Here is a 19,964-nt window from a genome sequence, read left to right as displayed (position 1 = left end):
GCTCCTTCCCGCCGTTGCCGCAACTACCTGCGGAAGCATTGGATCCTCCAGAGTTTCAACAATGGATTTCATCTCTGGCCGAGGGGTGGAAAACGGTCCAGACTGCCTTACAACAGGCTAAAGACTCCCAAAAACGGCAAGCGGATAAGCACCGCTCGGATTTCCCTCTGCGTGTGGGTGCCTGGGTGTATTTGTCTACCAAAAATCTCAGAGACGTGCATAAATTTTCTAAACTAGGCAAAAGATTCGTGGGACCTTTTCAGATTACTAAAGTGATTAATGATGTCACTGCCCGTTTGGATTTGCCTAACTCTCTTAGTAACATTCATCCTGTCTTCCATTCCAGTTTACTCAAGGAGGCTCCCGTTTCCGATGCCTGGCACAACCCGCCGGAGAGGCCCCCACCGACTATTATTGATGGCCACAAGCATTACGAAATTGACGCCATCCTGGACTCTCGCTTTAATCGCAAACGCTTACAATATTTAGTCTCTTGGGTGGGGTATTCCTCTGGGTATAATCAATGGGTTTATTCCGAAAATATTGACGCCCCCACCCTTATTTCTGCTTTCCACCGCGCCTTTCCGCACAAACCTGGGGGGGAGGGGTCTTTTTTAAGGGAGGCAGAGTGTAAAGGATTCAATGTTGTTGATGAGAGGGGCAGCCGCCTGGCCTTGACTACATTCCACAGCCCGGGCGATGGGCCAGCTTCTCCGGCGGAGACCTTATCTCTGCGAGGGAGAGGAGACCTCCATTCCCATGGGAATCCGGGAGGGGGGATGGGATGGACAGAGTTATAACCTGTGTTTTTGGCGGGGGATCTTATTCCTGCCACTGCGTGTACATGAGCTTTCTAAGATGTCTGAATAAACGGTCTTTTACACCAAAGAGCCTTTTATTTCTGCTTCTATGGAATTCCTTACACTATCCCCGGAGGGCTCAGGGCGGTGAACAACATAAAATCATACAAAAAAAAAAAATTTAATAATTTAAAGCAACATTAAAACCCAAGAACAATAACCAGTAAGACTATAATAGGAACCATATCGGACAGATGGCGATAACCACCACCCCACCACCACCCCGCAACTGAGTTTGGTGAAGAGAAGGTTAAGAGGTGACATGATAGCCAAGTTTAGATATTTGAAGGGATGTCATGGTGGTGAGGGAGAAAGCTTGTTTTCTGAGGCTCCAGAGACTCGGACCAGGAGTGATGGGTTCAAGGTGAAAGAAAAGGAAGAACTTTCTGACTGTCAGGGCTGTTCGACAGTGGAATTCACTGCCTCGGAGAGTGGTGGAGTCTCCTTCTTTGGAGGTTTTTGAAGAGAGGCTGGATGGCCATCTGTCAGGAGTGCTTTGTCTGTGTGTTCCTGCATGGCAGGGGGTTGGACTGGATGGCCCTTGGGGTCCCTATGATTCTAAGAACAGGGCTTTAGTGCAGCCGCTCTTTGATCAGTCTTGCTGGAGAGGCGGTTTCAGAGGGCACCCATATTAATCTGCAATGGAACAGTTCAATTTGAGTCCAAGAGCACCTTAGAACCCAACAAGAATATCAGAATATACCTGAAATTCTTGCTGATCTCTAAGGTGCTAGTGGGCATGAATCCAGACGCAGTTGCGAAAAGTGTCCCCATAGGAAGTGTGTGGATGATCTGTAGCTGAAGTGAAATCTAAAGCCAAGGTGCACAGTCCTTTGGCACGTCTTCAGAGGACACGAAGAAAATGCAGGAGTCCCAGCAGGTACCTCCACCTGCAGAAAAGGTAAGTGGGAAGGCAGGACTTGGATACGCCCTTCCAAACCATCTGCAGCACTGGCCCCTGTCCTCCGAGCCTGGCGCCTTCTCGAGCTATTTTCTGTTTTGGCAGGCAAAGGCTTTTCCATCCAAATGGCTTTTAATTAATCCGCACCCCGGCTCGCTTGGCTTTTATCCGCCGCTTTGCAGTTTTATTTCCTGTTTTATTGGTGCCATTTGATTTTCGCTGTGGAGTTGCCGTCTTTTCATGCTCGGGCGAGCCGAGCGGGGCCTCAGATGCTTTGAGTGGGGAGGCGCCATTTTAAATACATAAAATACTCAGCACAATTGTGGCAAAGACACAGGAGCAGATTGTCACAGATGACAGGCGATGAACAAAAAAAAGGCTGGAGACACGATCGTTGGACACAATTACGGTCTTTCATTCGAGCAACATGTGAGCTCCCAAAGGCACCTGGTGGGCCACTGCAAGTAGCAGAGAGCTGGACTAGATGGACTCTGGTCTGATCCAGCTGGCTTGTTCTTATGTTCTTAAGCCCCCGCCCCCTTGCATATGAGCATCACCATTCAGGGGAGGCTGTGGCACCAAACGCCCCCTTGCCCTCGTGTGTGCTTTGTAGCAGTGACGGATGGTAGAGTAGCAGTGACGGATGGTCTCAGCCCAGCCACACAGCACCTGCTCCTCATCAGGGTTCTGACCTCGGAGAGAGCTTTGCAGCCGGAGAATCAGGCTGTTGTGCTTTTGGGAATCACAGAGTTGGAAGAGACCCCCAGGGCCATCAAGTCCAACCCCCTGCAATGCAAGAACACACAATCAAAGCACTCCTGACAGATGGCCACCCAGCCTGGGAGAAGCAGTGGCGTAGTGGCTAAGAGCAGTTGCTAAGAGCAGGTGCACTCTGATCTGGAGAAACCGGGTTTGATTCCCCGCTCTGCCACTTGAGTTGTGGAGACTTATCTGGGGAATTCAGATTAGCCTGGGCACTCCCACACACGCCAGCTGGGTGACCTTGGGCGAGTCACAGCTTCTCGGAGCTCTCTCAGCCCCACCCACCTCACAGGGTGTTTGCTGTGAGGGGGGAAGGGCAAGGAGATTGTCAGCCCCTTTGAGTCTCCTGCAGGAGAGAAAGGGGAGGATATAAAGCAGCAGTGGCGTAGGAGGTTAAGAGCGTGTGTATCTAATCTGGAGTAACCGGGTTTGATTCCCAGCTCTGCTGCCTGAGATGTGGAGGCTTTTCTGGGGAATTCAGATTAGCCTGTGCGCTCCCACACACGCCAGCTGGGTGACCTTGGGCTAGTCACAGCTTCTCGGAGCTCTCTCAGCCCCACCCACCTCACAGGGTGTTTGTTGTGAGGGGGGAAGGGCAAGGAGATTGTAAGCCCCTTTGAGTCTCCTTACAGGAGAGAAAGGGGGGATATAAATCCAAACTCTTCTTCTTCTTCCTCCTTAAAAACCTCCAAAAAAGGAGACTCCACCACACTCCGAGGCAGTGAATTCCACTGCAGAATAGCCCTTACTTCTTTGTGCTTGGGGAAAGACCTTTCGGGGAGGGGGTGCTTAGCTGGGGGGGCACAGACTCTTATTTTGTATGTGTACGTGAGATTCAATGAAAACCCTTCGGAGTGTACCAGCTCATCCTCTGGTCCAATAAACCTGATTTCAGCAACCCTCAATCTGGTTACTGGGAAGAGGTCGACGAATACGACAAAAAGATCCCTTCTCTCTGCCCTGCAAGGCTGCCTCTTCTGGAAGCTGAGAGCTCTCTTCCCCATCTGACCAGGAAACGGATCTCAGGCACTATTATTATTATTATTATTATTATTATTATTATTATTATTATTATTATTATTATTATTATTATTATTATTATATACATAACAACACAGCACAAGTGTCTGGAATTCATCTCTGAATATCGAGTCCTTCCCAAGGACCTAGGATATTAGAGGTATTTGCGTAGAATATGTGCAGTTCCTAGAAGTGCTGCTTTCTGCAGCATGTGGACTGATGTTCTGTCCAAGTTTAGGCTTTCCAGATGTTTTTCAAGATTTCTTGGGATTCCTCCTAGAGCACCGACTACTAGTGGGATTACTGTTGTTCTTTTTTGCCACAATCGTTCAACTTCAATTTGTAGGTCCTTGTATTTTGTGATCTTTTCCAGCTCTTTGTCCTCTACCCTGCTGTCAACTGGCACAGCAACATCTATGATCCAAACATGTTTCTTCTCTACCACTGTTATGTCTGGGGTGTTGTGTGCCAGGTGTCTGTCTGTCTGTATTCTAAAGTCCCAGAGTATTTTTGCTTCTTCATTTTCTGTGTTGTTGTTGTTGTTGTTATGGTTATTGTTGTTATTATTGTTATTATTATTTGTTTAATTTAATATACCGCCCTGTCCCCGAAGGGCTCAGGGCGGTGCACAACATAAAAGCATCATACATAAAATTGTCACAAAAAAATTTCACCATAAATACAATTAAAACAGCAGTTAATTCCTAATACAGCATCCCACAAAACCTTTGCTTGAACCCTCCCCAGAAATATATATATAATGGGTCCCGATAGTGTGAGGGACCCATAGGGGCAGAAAGAAGGAGCAGGGGGCACCCTCAGCGGCTGGTCTCACCAAAGGCCCAGTGGAACAACTCGGTCTTACAGGCCCTGCGGAATTCTCCAAGGTCCCGCAGGGCCCGGACAGCTGGAGGGAGAGTGTTCCACCAGGCTGGGGCAGAGCCGTAAAGGCCCTGGTCCGAGTAGAGGCCAACCGCGTCATTGAGGGGCCAGGGACTTCCAGTAAATTGGCACTCTGCCGAGCGCAGAGGTCGGACCGGGACATATGGGGTAATGCGGTCCCGAAGGTACTAACCTGGACCCAAGGGTAGGAGGCTCCCAACTCCACGGCAATCTCCGTCCACTTGTCAATCACAGTTCGGATCTCGGCGTGTGACATAAGGGGCAGAGTGAGGTCTGACCAGGGGTGGAAGCACATGACTTTGCTGGGAGGGAAGAAACCAGGGGAGGGAAGGAGGATCAATGTACTGGAGTAACCATGGCGATCCCAGCACCCCCTTCAGTGTCTCCACAGATCCAGTAGTCCTGCCCCAGATTAACATGCCCAGATGACATCACTGGCTCCACATCATGGCTAACAAACAATCCTAGATAGTTATAAGATGGTAGCAAACGAAACAAAACACAAAATAACCCTCAGGACATTAGCCATTACGATCCAAAGCAGAAAAGAGAAAGTGAAGAAGAAGAAGAAGAAGAAGAAGAAGAAGAAGAAGAAGAAGAAGAAGAAGAAGAAGAAGAAGAAGAAGAACAAGAAGAAGAAGAAGAACAAGAAGAAGAAGAACAAGAAGAAGAAGAGGAGGAGGAGGAGGAGGAGGAGGAGGAGGAGTTTGGATTTATATCCCCCCTTTCTCTCCTGTAAGGAGACTCAAAGGGGCTGACAATCTCCTTGCCCTTCCCCCCTCACAACAAACACCCTGTGAGATAGGTGGGGCTGAGAGAGCTCCGAGAAGCTGTGACTAGCCCAAGGTCACCCAGCTGGCGTGTGTGGGAGTATACAAGCTAGTCTGAATTCCCCAGATAAGCCTCCACAGCTCAGGCGGCAGAGCTGGGAATCAAACCCGGTTCCTCCAGATTAGATACACGAGCTCTTAACCTCCTACGCCACTGCTGCTCCTTGAGCCTTGGGGTTGGACTAGATGGTCTGACCGGCCCCTTCCAACTAAAGGAACCAATTAAATGTACAAGCTTGTCTGACGCAGAATGTATCCTTGCAGCCTGCTTTAATTAGCTAGACATGGTTGGCATCATTATACGCTGTGAAACTCAAGCTCGTCGGGGTGCTCCGAAGGCCCGGGGACAGTCACATGGGTCAGCGTTTGCCCCAAGAACTTTAGGGTGCAAGGCTAGACTTACCACACGCCTCGCGCCGACGCCGCACGGAACAAAGGGTGGTCGTCAGCATCTGGGGAAGGAGAGGAAACCCAGTGAGAAGCATAAGTATAAGCATTTTATTGTCATTGTGCACACACAATGAAATTTACAGCAGCATTCCTCGATGCCCACAATTTCAGACTCATACCCCACCCTCACTTTCCCCTTCCTCCACCCATCCCTACACAGCCCCAAACACATCAACACGAAGCCGCGGAGTTCAGCATAGCCACAGCTCTAGAGTAGAAGCTGTCTCTAAGCCTCTTTGTCCTAGTTTTGATAGACCTGCATCGTCTGCCGGATGGTCACAGTTCAAAAAGAGAGTGTGCTGGATGAAACGGGTCTCTCAGGATATTTTGGGCTTTCTTTAGGCTTCGGGAATTATAGAGTTCTTCCAAGGAGGGGAGAGGGCAGCAGATAATCCTCTGTGCAGGAGTGATCACCCTTTGGAGCGCCTTCCTATCTGCCACTGGGCAACTGGAGAATCATACACAGTAGGTTAAGACACTCTCTATAGCACAGCGGTAAAAGGACACCAGGAGTTTTCCATTCAGTTGTTGTTTCCTTAGAAGTCTCAGATAGTACAGTCTTTGCTGGGCCTTCTTCACCACCGCGGCAGTCTGTGCGCCCCAGGTCAAGTCCTCTTTAATCATGATGCCCAGAAATTTAAAACTAGCCACCCGCTTTACTTGATCTCCATTTATAGCGGGAGGGAAGGAAGGACGTGATGGGTGCAGTCATAGAATCATAGAGTTGGAAGAGACTCCAAGGTCCATCAAGTCCAGCCCGCCCACAATGCAGGAACACACATTCAAAACACTCCTGACAGATGGCCATCCAGCCTCTCTTTAAAAACCTCCAAAGGAGGAGACTCCATTCTCCCCCTCAAAAAAAAAATCCATCAAGGTCTGGGTACTTCCTTCTGTCCTGCTCCCAGCTTTCAATAAAAGAACACAACTTCAACATTGCTAAAAAGTTTCAGCCCTCGATCCTAAGTACGGTTATCACCTTTGCTGTCCCAACAAGCTAAGTGAAACAGCTAAGTGAAACCTTTGTAGTAAAAGACCTAGGTGAGATAACCCACTACCTCGGCATTGACATCAGAAAAGTCAATCAACAAAGCTTCTTCATGAGTCAGCAGAAAAAGATTGAAGCTATAGTCAAAAAGGCTGATTTAGAACGTAGGAAAACTGCTGTAACTCCCATGACTGTAAAGCTTCTACTACAGAACTGTGTGACAATCCAGAGCTATACCGACCACTGTTAGGAAGTTTGATCCATATCTCAAACTGGTCGCGCCCAGACCTGGCATTTGCTGTAAGCATCTTAAGCCGTCATGCTGCTACGCCAACACAACATGACTGGATAGGTTTGACTCGCGTGATACGTTACCTCAATGGCACTGCTGATCGTGGGTTGCTGATCAAAGCAGATCAACAAAGCAACAAACTGTGTGCTGTAACTGACAGCTCATTTGCTGATGGGGAGAATCATAAGTCATGCACTGGTTTTGTGGTGACTTATGCCAACGTTCCAGTTGCCTGGAACTCCCATAGGCAGACCTCAGTCAGTCTGTCAACTGCTGAGGCCGAATTCTGTGCCATATCTGAAACATGTAATGAACTGTTGTGGCTAAAGGCGTTGTTGACAGAACTAGGTGAAAATGTCCAACAACCAATACCACTGTTAGAAGACTCGCAGACAGCCATCCATTTAGCTGAAACCGAGAACTTAAAAGCCAGAACAAAATATATAGGTGTCAAGTATGAACGTGTATGTGAACTGGTACAGAGTGGGTTCATCAAACTGCACTTGCTTAAATGCTCCTGGACAGTTTGCAAAGACAGAAAAGTCCTGCTAGGAAGAGAGTCTACTCTAGCGGTGACCCATCAGTCCTGGGGCCTCCCATTTTTCCCTGCTGAGAACGAGAAGAATCTCTCTGAAAGGGGCAAACCTCGTTCCCCAAATGGTTCCATGAAGCTCAGACCGAGAGGGAAAACTGATTCTAGAGGATATGATATTAGTTTAGCTTTTTTTGGTTCCTTTCTGTATTTCTCATTTTGTATAGGATAGAAACATGTTATTGGGTCGGGCTGGAGGCTGGCATCCATCAGGACTGCCCCAAGGGACGGGGGAGACGGGTGGTGAGGGAAAGTGACTTTCGCTTTTGACTAGTGCGCAGGTGTCAAACTCGCAGCCCTCCAGATTTTATGGACTACAGTTCCCATCATCCCCTGCCAGCATGATACTGCCAGAGGATGATGGGAACTGTAGTCCATAACATCTGGAGGGCCGTGAGTTTGACACCTATGGACTAGTGTAACGAAGTAGCTGTGCCTGCTGGGACTTTATCTCTGTGTTCCTGACCTGAGCCGGTCCTGCATTCCTTTCTGTAGAGCTCTGGGTAGTGTTGGATGGAGGTGTGGAATTGGGAGGGGGGAAAGGCAAAGGGGGTTTGATATATGTGGGTCACTCGAAACAGTTCTCAGAACTCTCTGGCCAACCACTGTCTATCGATAAAGACTTCTAAACTAAAAGTGACAGAGTCTGAGTTGGTCCATAGAACCGGGGCTTGACATATTGTAATGACATATATTAGAAAGATGGTATAGAACAGTGGTGGCAAACCTATGGCACGGGTGCCAGAGGTGGCACTCAGAGCCCTCTCTGTGGGCACACGTGCACAGAGTTCGTCATGTGATAATGGTGTAATTATTTCAGGGAGATTTTTAGCATTAAACCTAAGACCTAGTTTTGGGGAAGCAGTGTAGGTAACCCTGTTAAGTGCTGTTAAACCCTACTGATTTTTATGGGAAGAACGAAAGCGTGAACCTTTTCCTGGGAATAAGCTCGGTTGCTGGCAATGAGGTTTGCTTCTGAGTAAACCCTCCTAGGGGCGGGTTCACCCGTTCGAAGTGTTGCACAGTTGCTTCAAAGCAAAGCCACTGACTACCACCAAGCTTACTTCCGAGTAATGCGTGCCTTGGAGCCAACCGTTTTTTCTATACTAAAACCTCAGTATTCAGGTTAAATTGCCATGTTGGCACTTTGTGATAAATAAGTGGGTTTTGGGTTGCAGTTTGGGCACTCGGTCTCGAAAAGGTTTGCCATCACTGGTATAGAAGATAATTTTTTCTGGAATGGAGATGGAGGTTGGAATGGATACTGACTGTATTTTTTTTCTTTCTCTTTCCTGTTGTTGTTGTTCTTTTATATGGTAAGTATTTTTATTGAGAATTAATAAATAAAAACAAAAGGGCTGGGTGAATTCTTACCAGGCATAGGGGCATCTGGCTGCAATGCAGGGAAATCATTGTCAAAGACAAACGTGCTTTCATATTCCGGATTCACCTGCGTGGAACAGAGCAAAGTCAAAACTATAACTTGGTCCTCCAGGCCTTCCCTTCGTTCAAACGGATATTCAGACTATTCAGAGATGAGAAAAAAATGAACCCCCTCCAAGGAATCATTGAAGGCTTTCACAGCCAGAATCAGTGGGCTGTGTGACCTCAGTCTGGCCGTTTTTGCTCCTGATGTTTCTCCATGAGAACTAACTGAGCACTAACGGAGCAGGGAGTCCGACTCATGGGATTAATCGAACTCCCATTACACCAACTGCCGGCCTAAGATGTGGAAGCCCTAAATTCAAATCTGCACAGACAGCCTGTCCCAGTGCAGGGCATACAATCCATACACTGTAACGTCTCCCCGGGTACGCAGCAGGTACCTCTCCGTTGGCCCGCTTAGCCCCGGGGCACAGCGAATTGGCCAGGTCACAGCGCGGCACGTCCTCTTGGGGGGGCTTCTCCACTTGCCCCTGCCACGGGCGCCGCATGCGGTGGGCGGAGACCAAGACCCAGTCATTCCGTAGCGGGTTGTAGCGGATGTGCTGGTGCTCTGGGCAATGGGGGAGAAGGAAAGGGAGTCAGCCCCCAAGTGACGACAAAACCCAACCCTTGCTTGGCAAGCCACACCCCCTAGCAACTAGCACCTCACTGACCCTGGGCTACCGCATAGCCCCGCCTCTCGTCTGACAAGCCACACCCCCTTCATGACTAAGCCAGGGTCTCTTAACAACTAGCACCTCATTGACCCTCAGCTACCACATAGCCCCGCCTCTCGTTTGACAAGCCACACCCCCTTCATGACTAAGCCAGGGTCTCTTAACAACTAGCACCCCATTGACCCTCAGCTATCACATAGCCCCGCCTCTCGTTTGACAAGCCACACCCCCTTCATGACTAAGCCTGGGTCTCTTAACAACTAGCACCCCATTGACCCTCAGCTATCACATAGCCCCGCCTCTCGTTTGACAAGCCACACCCCCTTCATGACTAAGCCAGGGTCTCTTAACAACTAGCACCCCATTGACCCTCAGCTACCACATAGCCCCGCCTCTCGTCTGACAAGCCACACCCCCTTCATGACTAAGCCAGGGTCTCTCAACAACTAGCACCCCATTGACCCTCAGCTACCACATAGCCCCGCCTCTCGTTTGACAAGCCACACCCCCTTCATGACTAAGCCAGGGTCTCTCAACAACTAGCACCCCATTGACCCTCAGCTACCACATAGCCCCGCCTCTCGTCTGACAAGCCACACCCCCTTCATGACTAAGCCAGGGTCTCTCAACAACTAGCACCTCCCAGACCCTCAGCTGCCACTAGGGCCTGCCTCTTGCTTGACAAACCACACCCCTTAGTGACTAAGGCCTCCTCCTCCCTTTGATTGGCAGGCCATGACCACCACCTTGGCCAACAGGTAACCCCAGCCCCCTTGCTTGGCAGGCCACACCTCCTTGCAATTGGCACTTCACTGACTCTCGGCTACCACCCAGTCCCGCCTCTCGCATGACAAGCCACACCCCCTTCACGACTAGGACTTCCTTAATCCATAGCCCCGCCTCTCGCTTGACAAGTCCCGCCCCTTGCCCGGCAGGCCACGCCCGTCAAATGACAACAGGAGCAAGTCCCGCTCCGTTACCCCGATCGGGTATCGCCGTAGCAACAGGCCCGCCCTGCCCCAGCAACCAGGGACGGGCTGCGCCCCTATAGGCCAGGCCCCAGCTTCCCGTCCCCTTGGTTACCGTTCGGATGGAACTTCTCCCCCGCGGCGGCCGCCGCCTCCATGACCCCGACGACGTTCCTCAAGCTTCGGCCAATCACGTGACACGCGCCTCCCCTCTCCCCGCCCTCTGCTCCATGACCCCGACGACGTTCCTCAAGCTTCGGCCAATCACGTGACACGCCCCGCCCCTTTCCCCGCCATCGGTTGGTCGCCGAGTCCGGGACGCGATGCGCGAAGGGAGGCGTAGACCTACGTCACGTGACGCTGCTCATTGGCCCGGGGGAGGGGTCGAAGCCGCGCTCTGCGATTGGCGCAGGTTGCAGGAGAGGGACCGCGGCCCCGTGAGGGACGCAGAGCAGCAAGGGCTAGGATTGGCTGCGGCTGTCCTTGCGCGGGGCGGGGCGAGCTGCCATTGGCTCTTTTGGGAGGCCGCGGGCCGCGGAGCGCGCTTCCCATTGGCTGGCCTGGGTGAAGGCGGTGCTCGCCGCCCCGTCGCGTCTGCGGGCTCCCGGTGGGCTCCCGTGGCGAGAGGCGCGGCGATGCGGTGGCTGTCGGGGCCCAGCTGGGCCGGGCGAGGCCTGCGGGTGGGGCTGGCGGTGGCGGCCGCGGCGCTGCTGATCCAGGCGCTGCGCAGCTGGGCGTCCTCCAGCCGGCGCTTCGAGTTCGACCCCGAAGAGATCGCCCGGCTTGGCAAGCACCACGCGGGTTCGTGCCCCGGGCGAGCCTCCCTGCGCAGGAGCAGTCTACCCGAGGGGAAGGGCCCGGAAGCGCGCCCCTCTGCCGGGCTCGGGAACGGCGCTGCGGAGCTTCCGGGGCGGGGGGGAGCGGGCGTCTGTCAGTAGCTGGCCCTCTGGCCTACCTCGCAGGGCTGTTGTGACTGAGATGTCCAGACCGACTTGTCGGCGCTGTCGTAGGGGGGTCATGTTGCTTACTGTGTGTTAGTGCGGGGGGGGGAGTGGAAGACATGATTGACGGTGGGCGGGGGGGTGTACTCAAACTAAGCACGGCAGTGGCCCCTAGATGACGCATGGTTGCCCCTGGAGCATGCGCCCTTGCCCACGAGGAATAACGGAAGAGGGCCACTGCAGATTAGTGGGGTGGATTTGGGGCGAAAGTCATCTGCCTTGCTCGAGGGCCCTGGAACTCTCAGCAGGCCTTCCATTATTCCCTACCATGGGCTGCTGTAGTTTGCATTATTCCCTATCAGCAAGCAGGCCTTGCACTACGCCCTGTGGGCAAGGATAGTTTGCATTATTCCCTATGAGCAATTGTGCCTTCCGTTATTTCCTATGGGCAAGCGTAGTTTCCATTATCCCCTATGGGCAAGCGTAGTTTCCATTATCCCCTATGGGCAAGCGTGGTTTCCATTATCCCCTATGGGCAAGCGTAGTTTCCATTATCCCCTATGGGCAAGCGTAGTTTCCATTATCCCCTATGGGCAAGCGTAGTTTCCATTATCCCCTATGGGCAAGCATGATGTGCATTATCCCCTATGGGCGAGCGTGGTTTCCATTATCCCCTATGGACAAGCATAGTTTCCATTATCCCCTATGGGCAAGCGTAGTTTCCATTATCCCCTATGGGCAAGCGTAGTTTCCATTATCCCCTATGGGCAAGCGTAGTTTCCATTATCCCCTATGGGCAAGCGTAGTTTCCATTATCCCCTATGGGCAAGCGTAGTTTCCATTTTCCCCTATGGGCAAGCATAGTTTCCATTATCCCCTATGGGCAAGCGTAGTTTCCATTATCCCTTATGGGCAAGCGTAGTTTCCATTATCCCCTATGGGCAAGCATGATGTGCATTATCCCCTATGGGCGAGCGTGGTTTCCATTATCCCCTATGGACAAGCATAGTTTCCATTATCCCCTATGGACAAGCGTAGTTTCCATTATCCCCTATGGGCAAGCGTAGTTTCCATTATCCCCTATGGGCAAGCATGATGTGCATTATCCCCTATGGGCAAGCATAGTTTCCATTATCCCCTATGGGCAAGCGTAGTTTCCATTATCCCCTATGGGCAAGCATGATGTGCATTATCCCCTATGGGCGAGCGTGGTTTCCATTATCCCCTATGGACAAGCATAGTTTCCATTATCCCCTATGGGCAAGCGTAGTTTCCATTATCCCCTATGGGCAAGCGTAGTTTCCATTATCCCCTATGGGCAAGCATGATGTGCATTATCCCCTATGGGCAAGCGTAGTTGCCATTATCCCCTATGGGCAAGCGTAGTTTCCATTATCCCCTATGGGCAAGCGTAGTTTCCATTATCCCCTATGGGCAAGCGTAGTTTCCATTATCCCCTATGGGCAAGCATGATGTGCATTATCCCCTATGGGCGAGCGTGGTTTCCATTATCCCCTATGGACAAGCATAGTTTCCATTATCCCCTATGGGCAAGCGTAGTTTCCATTATCCCCTATGGGCAAGCGTAGTTTCCATTATCCCCTATGGGCAAGCATAGTTTCCATTATCCCCTATGGGCAAGCGTAGTTTCCATTATCCCCTATGGGCAAGCGTAGTTTCCATTATCCCCTATGGGCAAGCGTAGTTTCCATTATCCCCTATGGGCAAGCGTAGTTGCCATTATCCCCTATGGGCAAGCGTAGTTTCCATTATCCCCTATGGACAAGCATAGTTTCCATTATCCCCTATGGACAAGCATAGTTTCCATTATCCCCTATGGGCAAGCGTAGTTTCCATTATCCCCTATGGGCAAGCGTAGTTTCCATTATCCCCTATGGGCAAGCATGATGTGCATTATCCCCTATGGGCGAGCGTGGTTTCCATTATCCCCTATGGACAAGCATAGTTTCCATTATCCCCTATGGGCAAGCATGATGTGCATTATCCCCTATGGGCAAGCGTAGTTGCCATTATCCCCTATGGACAAGCATAGTTTCCATTATCCCCTATGGGCAAGCATGATGTGCATTATCCCCTATGGGCAAGCGTAGTTGCCATTATCCCCTATGGGCGATTTCTGTAGTTTTATTTTGAATTTAGCAGGAGAGTCTGGAGGGTTGTGTTTTACAGTAGTTGTCTGTCGCACGCTGAGGTTGGAAATTGTGCATCTGCCCGTATTATCTGAATAGTGCTGATAGACTCCGTGCCTGTCTTCCTAGTGTCTGCGGTGCAATGTGTAACTTTACTTCTATAGCAGTGATGGCGAACCTTTTTGAGACGGAGTGCCCAAATTCAACCCAAACCCCACTTATTTATCACAAAGGGCCAACCCGGCAATTTAACCTGAATGCAGAGGTTTTAGTTTAGAAAAAACTGGTTAGGTCCCTCTTCCTCTGCCCCACTCGCTCAAGCAGGGGCCAGTCTGCTCAAGCCTCCAGCAAGTCCCGTGCACACCGCTCTGTGCCTCTCTAGCATCTCTGCCTCCTCTGCACCCCCCACCCCCGGGCAGCAGCCACCCGGAGCACAGGCACCAGGCCCGCCAGCTGAGTTCTCCCTGCTCACCGTGGTGCACACACATTGTGTTCAGTGGTCCAGGCCAGCCTAGATGTGTGTGTGTGGTGGGGGCGATTTTCCACCCCCCACATGATGAACTCTGTGCGCACGTGCCCACAGAGAGGGCTCCGAGTGCCACCTCTGGCACCCGTGCCATAGGTTCCCCATCACTGTTCTGTACCCTCTCCCCTGCACCCCACCCCCATCTGTGTTTCGTCAGCTGTCAAATAATTCTTGCCATTTCTTGTACTGGAAAGATGGTTATGCTCTGTTTCCTCCTACAGGCCTGGATCACGAGCTGGCCTTCTCCAAGATCATTGTGGAGTTGCGTAAGAAGCATCCAGGGCACATATTGCCAGATGAGGACCTGCAGTGGGTGTTCGTCAACGCTGGGGGCTGGATGGGTTCCATGTGCCTCTTGCATGCCTCCCTCTCAGAGTACGTGCTGCTCTTTGGCACAGCTGTTGATACTGTGGGTCATTCAGGTAAGCCAGAAGGAACCGGGCAGGGAGCCAACCTGGGATTGGTGTAGGGAGGGAAATGGCTTTTGTATTGTCGAAGGCTTTCACGGCCGGAATCACTGGGGTGTTGCGTGGTTTCCGGGCTGTATGTCTGTGTTCTAGTAGCATTTTCTCCTGACGTTTCGCCTGCGTCTGTGGCTGGCATCTTTAGAGGATTCCCAGAAATGGGTTTTCTTTGGTACATCTGGAAGGCTGATATTAGCCTTTGCAGACAGCAACAGAGAGCAACAGCCGCTTAGGAAGGTTACCTGAATGCAGCAACTGTTCACAGATGCTAGTGGGTATCTACATTAAAGCAGCCTTTCATCCAGTGGTGGGATCCAAAAATTTTAGTAACAGGTTCCCTCGCCAGCCCCCCCTCAGCAAAGGGGGCAGAGGCGTACCTAGGCAAACCTGAGCCCTGGGCAAAACCTGAGTTGGATGCCCCCCCATGGGCAGCCACCCCACCACGACCCCCCAAAAATTTTTTGCACCAGGTCATTTCTAAATCATCATCACATTATAGAAAATGCCCCAACTCACAAATCTGAACACGGCAATGGTGAAACACACAGGTTCTTTGATAGAGACTGGTGAGATAAAAGGTACGAAAGGCTGAGAATCCATGAATTGCAGTACCTGAAAGGGATTAACCCAGTTCAGGAAGTTACATTATTAGTTGCAATTGCTATGTGGAACCTTTACTTTTAAAGGCAATATGCCTCTCAGGGAGGCGAGGGCGTGGAGATGGAAAAGCGGACCCAATTAGTAACCCCCTCTCGGCACACGCAAATAAATAGTAACCCACTCTCGGGAACTGGTGAGAACCTGCCGTATCCCACCTCTGCTTTCATCTCTTATCACATCTCAGCGTATCAAACCATTTTTCCAGTTGGGTAGACACATGCAAAATTATGTACTGTATATACTCGAGTATAAGCCGACCCGAATATAAGCTGAGGCACCTAATTTTACCAGAAAAAAACTGGGAAACCTATTGACTCGAGTATAAGCCTTTGAACTTGACTCAGTAGCAACTAAAAACAGAAGATTTGGGAGCAAGATGAGATAGCTTAGCAGAGTTTGCATTAGGGATGAGCAGCTTTCCAGCACTCTAGGAACACAAATGAACCACTGTTTTCCTCCAAATGTAGAATAATTCTGGGATTCATAGCCACGCCAGCCTAAACTTTGCTCCAAAGAAAGTCTTTGTCTTCAGCAACATCAGTATTTGGCAGTAAATTACTGTAGGAAGAATTGTATTCATCTAGAATTTTGACAAAAGTTCCTCACCAGACCTTGTTCCTCAAGCGGACCTTGATAAATTAGGTGAGTGGGCTAAGAAATGGCAAATGCAGTTCAATGTAGCTAAATGCAAAGTGATGCACATAGGGGCAAAAAATCCAAACTTCACATACACGCTACAGGGGTCAGCGCTATCAGTCACAGACCAGGAAAGGGATTTGGGCGTCTTAGTTGATAGTTCCATGGGAATGTCAACTCAATGCATGGCAGCTGTGAAAAAGGCAAACTCTATGCTGGGGATAATTAGGAAAGGAGTTGATAACAAAACTGCAAGGATTGTCATGCCCTTATATAAAGCAGTGGTGCGACCGCACTTAGAGTACTGTGTTCAGTTCTGGTCACCACATCTCAAAAAGGATATCGAAGAGATAGAAAGAGTGCAGAGAAGGGCAACAAGGATGATTGAAGGATTGGAGCACCTTCCTTATGAGGAGAGGCTGCAGCGTTTGGGACTCTTTAGTTTGGAGAGGAGACGTCTGAGGGGGGATAGGATTGAAGTCTATACAATTATGCATGGGGTAGAAAATGTTGACAGAGAGAAATGTTTCTCTCTTTCTCACAATACTAGAACCAGGGGGCATTCATTGAAAATGCTGGGGGGAAGAGTTAGGACTAATAAAAGGCGCTAATACTTCTTCATAGCGTGCTGATTGAGTGTTTGGAATATGCTGCCACAGGAGGTGGTGATGGCCACTAACCTGGATAGCTTTAAAAAGGGCTTGGACAGATTTATGGAGGAGAAGTCAATTTATGGCTACCAATCTTGATCTCCTTGATCTCAGATTGCAAATGCCTTAGCAGACCAGGTGCTCAGGAGCAGCAGCAGCAGCAGAAGGCCATTGCTTTCACCTCCAGCATGTGAGCTCCCAAAGGCACCTGGTGGGCCACTGTGAGTAGCAGAATGCTGGACTAGATGGACTCTGGTCTGATCCAGCAGGCTAGTTCTTATGTTCTTATGTTCTTAGAATGCAACACACCAATAACCCTTAGGAGAGTTTCTTTTAAGAAGAAGAAGAAGAGTTTGGATTTATATCCCCCCTTTCTCTCCTGCAGGAGACTCAAAGGGGCTTACAATTTCCTTGCCCTTCCCGCCTCACAACAAACACCCTGTGAGGTGGGTGGGGCTGAGAGAGCTCCGAAAACACACAAGCACACAACCTAGTTGTAATGCTGTGCAGGCTGTCCTTCAGCTTGTTTTTACGGCTCTCTGGTGAGTTAGAAAAAAAGCAGCAACATGCTTACCAGATCCCCACAGCAGCCCCATCTCTGGCCACCATCTTGGAACTACTGTATATACTCGAGTATAAGCCGTGGGGGGTTTATTCAGCATAAAAATGTGCTGAAAAGTCGGCTGATACTTGAGTATATACGGTAAATTCTAAACATGTAGAAGCCCATATAGTAGCCTAGGATTTATTCCAGTCAACAAAGACTCAATATTTTGAGTTGAGAACACATCTTGGATTCATCTCGCTGCAATGCGGACTTTTTTTAGTGACAGCCAAGAAATGTAGCTGTTTGGATCCAAGGACAGAGGTTGGCGGCAGAACTTTCCTGCTCAGCTGTGTGTGTCAGCCAGCCATGCTTAGATTCCCTTGCTGTTTCAAGGTCATGCACGCACCATGTGAGCAAAAGGGAAGGGAAGCAGTAATCTTTGCACATCAGATCTCCCCACTCGAAGGGGCTTACGAACTCATTTTCCCTTGCTCTCCCCACAACAGTCACCTAGTGAGGTAGGTGGGGCTGAGAGAGTTCTGAGAGAATATGACTGGCCCAAGGTCACCCAGCAGGAATGTGTTGGAATGCACAAGCTAATTTGGTTCATTAGTTTGGAGAGGAGACGTCTGAGGGGGGATAGGATTGAAGTCTATACAATTATGCATGGGGTAGAAAATGTTGACAGAGAGAAATTTTTCTCTCTTTCTCACAATATTAGAACCAGGGGGCATCCATTGAAAATGCTGGGGGGAAGAATTAGGACTAATCAAAGGAAACACTTCTTCACATAACGTGTGATTGGTGTTTGGAATATGCTGCCACAGGAGGTGGTGATGGCCACTAGCCTGGATAAAAGGGGCTTGGACAGATTTATGGAGGAGAAGTCAATCTATGGCTACCAATCTTGATCCTCCTTGATCTCAGATTGCAAATGCCTTAGCAGACCAGGTGCTCAGGAGCAGCAGCAGCAGCAGCAGGCCATTGCTTTCACCTCCTGCATGTGAGCTCCCAAAGGCACCTGGTGGGCCACTGCGAGTAGCAGAGTGCTGGACTAGATGGACTCTGGTCTGATCCAGCAGGCTCGTTCTTATGTTCTTTCTTATGTTCTTATCAGATAAGCCTCCACAGCTCAAGTGACAGTGGGGAATCAAACCCGGTTGTCCAGATCAGAGTGCAACTGCTCTTGACCACTATACCACGCTGGCTGTCTTATACTGAATTAGTCCACTGCAGTATTATCTACTACAGGGATCTGCATCCTGCAGTTCTCCAGATGTTCATGGACTACAAATCCCATGGCCAATTGGCCATGCTGGCAGGGGCTGATGGGATTTGTAGTCCATGAACATCTGGAGAACAGCAGGATGCAGACCCCTGATCTACTCTGACCAGCTCATCACCTTCTGACTGATCCTTTTAACTGGAGTTGTCAGGGATTGAAACTGGGGCCTTCTGCAGGTTAAGCAGACGCTCTGTCACAGAGCCGTGGCCCCTCCCTGCAAACTTAACTTTGCTGTACAGATTTACTCTACCGGCACCTTGACTTAATCCCCTTCTTTGCAGGTCGCTACTGGGCCGACATTCACGACACCATCATCTCTGGCACTTTCCGGAGGTGGAAGGAAGGAACGACTAAAAGCGAGATCTTCTACCCAGGTAATCCACTCGGTCCTTGCAGGGGGGAGGTCTGAAACAGCTCACGTGAGTCACTGAGCGCCCTCTTCTTGTCTGTGCAGGAGACACCATCGTCCACCACTCTGGGGAAGCCACGGCCGTGCAGTGGAGCGCCGGCACGTGGATGCTGGAGTACGGCCGGGGCTTCATCCCCTCCACGCTCGGCTTCGCCCTCGCCGACACCATCTTCAGCACTCAGGATTTCCTGACGCTCTTCTACACCATGCGGGTCTATGTCAAGGGGATGCTTCTGGAGGCCAGTGCCTACTTCAGCGACGCAGCGCATTAAGTTCTTCCCTCCCTGACCCTTTGGCATGGAAAGGGCTCCTCGCTCCCTGACTCCCATTGGCTGTGTTCTGTCTCAGGGGGCCTGGTGCGATTCCCACACTCTCTCCTACAGAAGGCCGGGAGGCCCACAAACTGAAGGGGGCAGCGATATATATTCCCAGAATGCTATTTCAGTATCTGAACGTTTCCTGTGTATTTCTTTGAACAGACAACCTCTGTTTCGACAGTAGCCTTTACTGTGCCCTGCAAGGGACTTAGCGGGTGTTCCTGGGAGATGTAGAAACAGGCTGTCTTAGAAAGAGAGACCAGGCTGGTATGCATTTCCACACTCTGGGCGCATAAAGAGGCAACCCAGCAAACTCTGTGACGTGCGTGGCCTCTGGTTTTTCCAGCGGGGGGGGTCGCGCTTCGTTCCCACGGGAATGGGGGGCTGCACAGCGGCAGCGCACAGAGGTCTTATTCACCCCACCGTATAATTCAGATAGTTCCTGCTAAATTAGCTGAGCTCAGGGCTGTCGTGCTTCAGGGGCGGAGAGGCTGAGCGATGCCTGTCGCCCCAGAAGCGCCAGAAGAGAGGAGGACAGGCCCGGACCCTGGTTGTGTAGCAAACGTCAGGCTCTGTTTTCAGTTAACTCTGTTCCCCAGGGAGGGGCTGCGTTGCAGTCGTGCCCATGTGGATACCAGTAAGCCGCCTCCTCTTGTGGAAACCTGCCCTAAGTGGCTTGCGAGCTGTGCTCCTGTTGGCCCTGGTGGGTCG

The 19,964-nt window shown here is 50.6% G+C and overlaps 2 protein-coding genes across 2 annotated transcripts; one reads left to right on the top strand and one right to left on the bottom strand.

The window, feature by feature from the left end:
- Window positions 1–2,277: 2,277 nt before the first annotated feature.
- On the bottom strand, window positions 2,278–10,983 carry GALT (galactose-1-phosphate uridylyltransferase). The gene is made up of 6 exons (XM_048503288.1): window positions 10,784–10,983; window positions 9,425–9,594; window positions 8,973–9,048; window positions 5,680–5,728; window positions 4,619–4,748; window positions 2,278–2,493 (listed from the first exon to the last, which is right to left on the bottom strand). Exons 1-6 carry the CDS (start codon window positions 10,824–10,826, stop codon window positions 2,278–2,280), a joined length of 684 nt encoding a protein of 227 aa, XP_048359245.1. The 5' UTR covers window positions 10,827–10,983.
- Window positions 10,984–11,181: 198 nt separating this feature from the next.
- Window positions 11,182–19,389, top strand: SIGMAR1 (sigma non-opioid intracellular receptor 1). The gene is made up of 4 exons (XM_048502529.1): window positions 11,182–11,469; window positions 14,507–14,707; window positions 18,809–18,901; window positions 18,982–19,389. Exons 1-4 carry the CDS (start codon window positions 11,304–11,306, stop codon window positions 19,206–19,208), a joined length of 687 nt encoding a protein of 228 aa, XP_048358486.1. The 5' UTR covers window positions 11,182–11,303; the 3' UTR covers window positions 19,209–19,389.
- Window positions 19,390–19,964: the final 575 nt, after the last annotated feature.

This window comes from Sphaerodactylus townsendi, linkage group LG07 (genome assembly GCF_021028975.2).
Source record: "Sphaerodactylus townsendi isolate TG3544 linkage group LG07, MPM_Stown_v2.3, whole genome shotgun sequence".
In the NCBI taxonomy this organism is placed as follows: Eukaryota; Metazoa; Chordata; class Lepidosauria; order Squamata; family Sphaerodactylidae; genus Sphaerodactylus; species Sphaerodactylus townsendi.
Note: the sequence above shows the minus strand (reverse complement) of the source record. Positions and strands in the feature narration are given on the sequence as shown.

What these genes read in the sequence shown, in the direction of transcription:
- GALT (XM_048503288.1), bottom strand. Translation starts at nt 10,826, where the DNA reads ATGGAGGCGGCGGCCGCCGCGGGGGAGAAGTTCCATCCGAACG. An exon ending in CTAAGCGGGCCAACGGAGAG is followed by an intron (nt 9,049 to 9,424) that starts GTACCTGCTGCG and finishes TGTTCCACGCAG; the next exon opens with GTGAATCCGGAATATGAAAG. An exon ending in GCGTCGGCGCGAGGCGTGTG is followed by an intron (nt 4,749 to 5,679) that starts GTAAGTCTAGCC and finishes CTTCCCTCCCAG; the next exon opens with CAAAGTCATGTGCTTCCACC.
- SIGMAR1 (XM_048502529.1), top strand. Translation starts at nt 11,304, where the DNA reads ATGCGGTGGCTGTCGGGGCCCAGCTGGGCCGGGCGAGGCCTGCGGGTG. An exon ending in GCTTGGCAAGCACCACGCGG is followed by an intron (nt 11,470 to 14,506) that starts GTTCGTGCCCCG and finishes TTCCTCCTACAG; the next exon opens with GCCTGGATCACGAGCTGGCC. An exon ending in TGATACTGTGGGTCATTCAG is followed by an intron (nt 14,708 to 18,808) that starts GTAAGCCAGAAG and finishes CCTTCTTTGCAG; the next exon opens with GTCGCTACTGGGCCGACATT.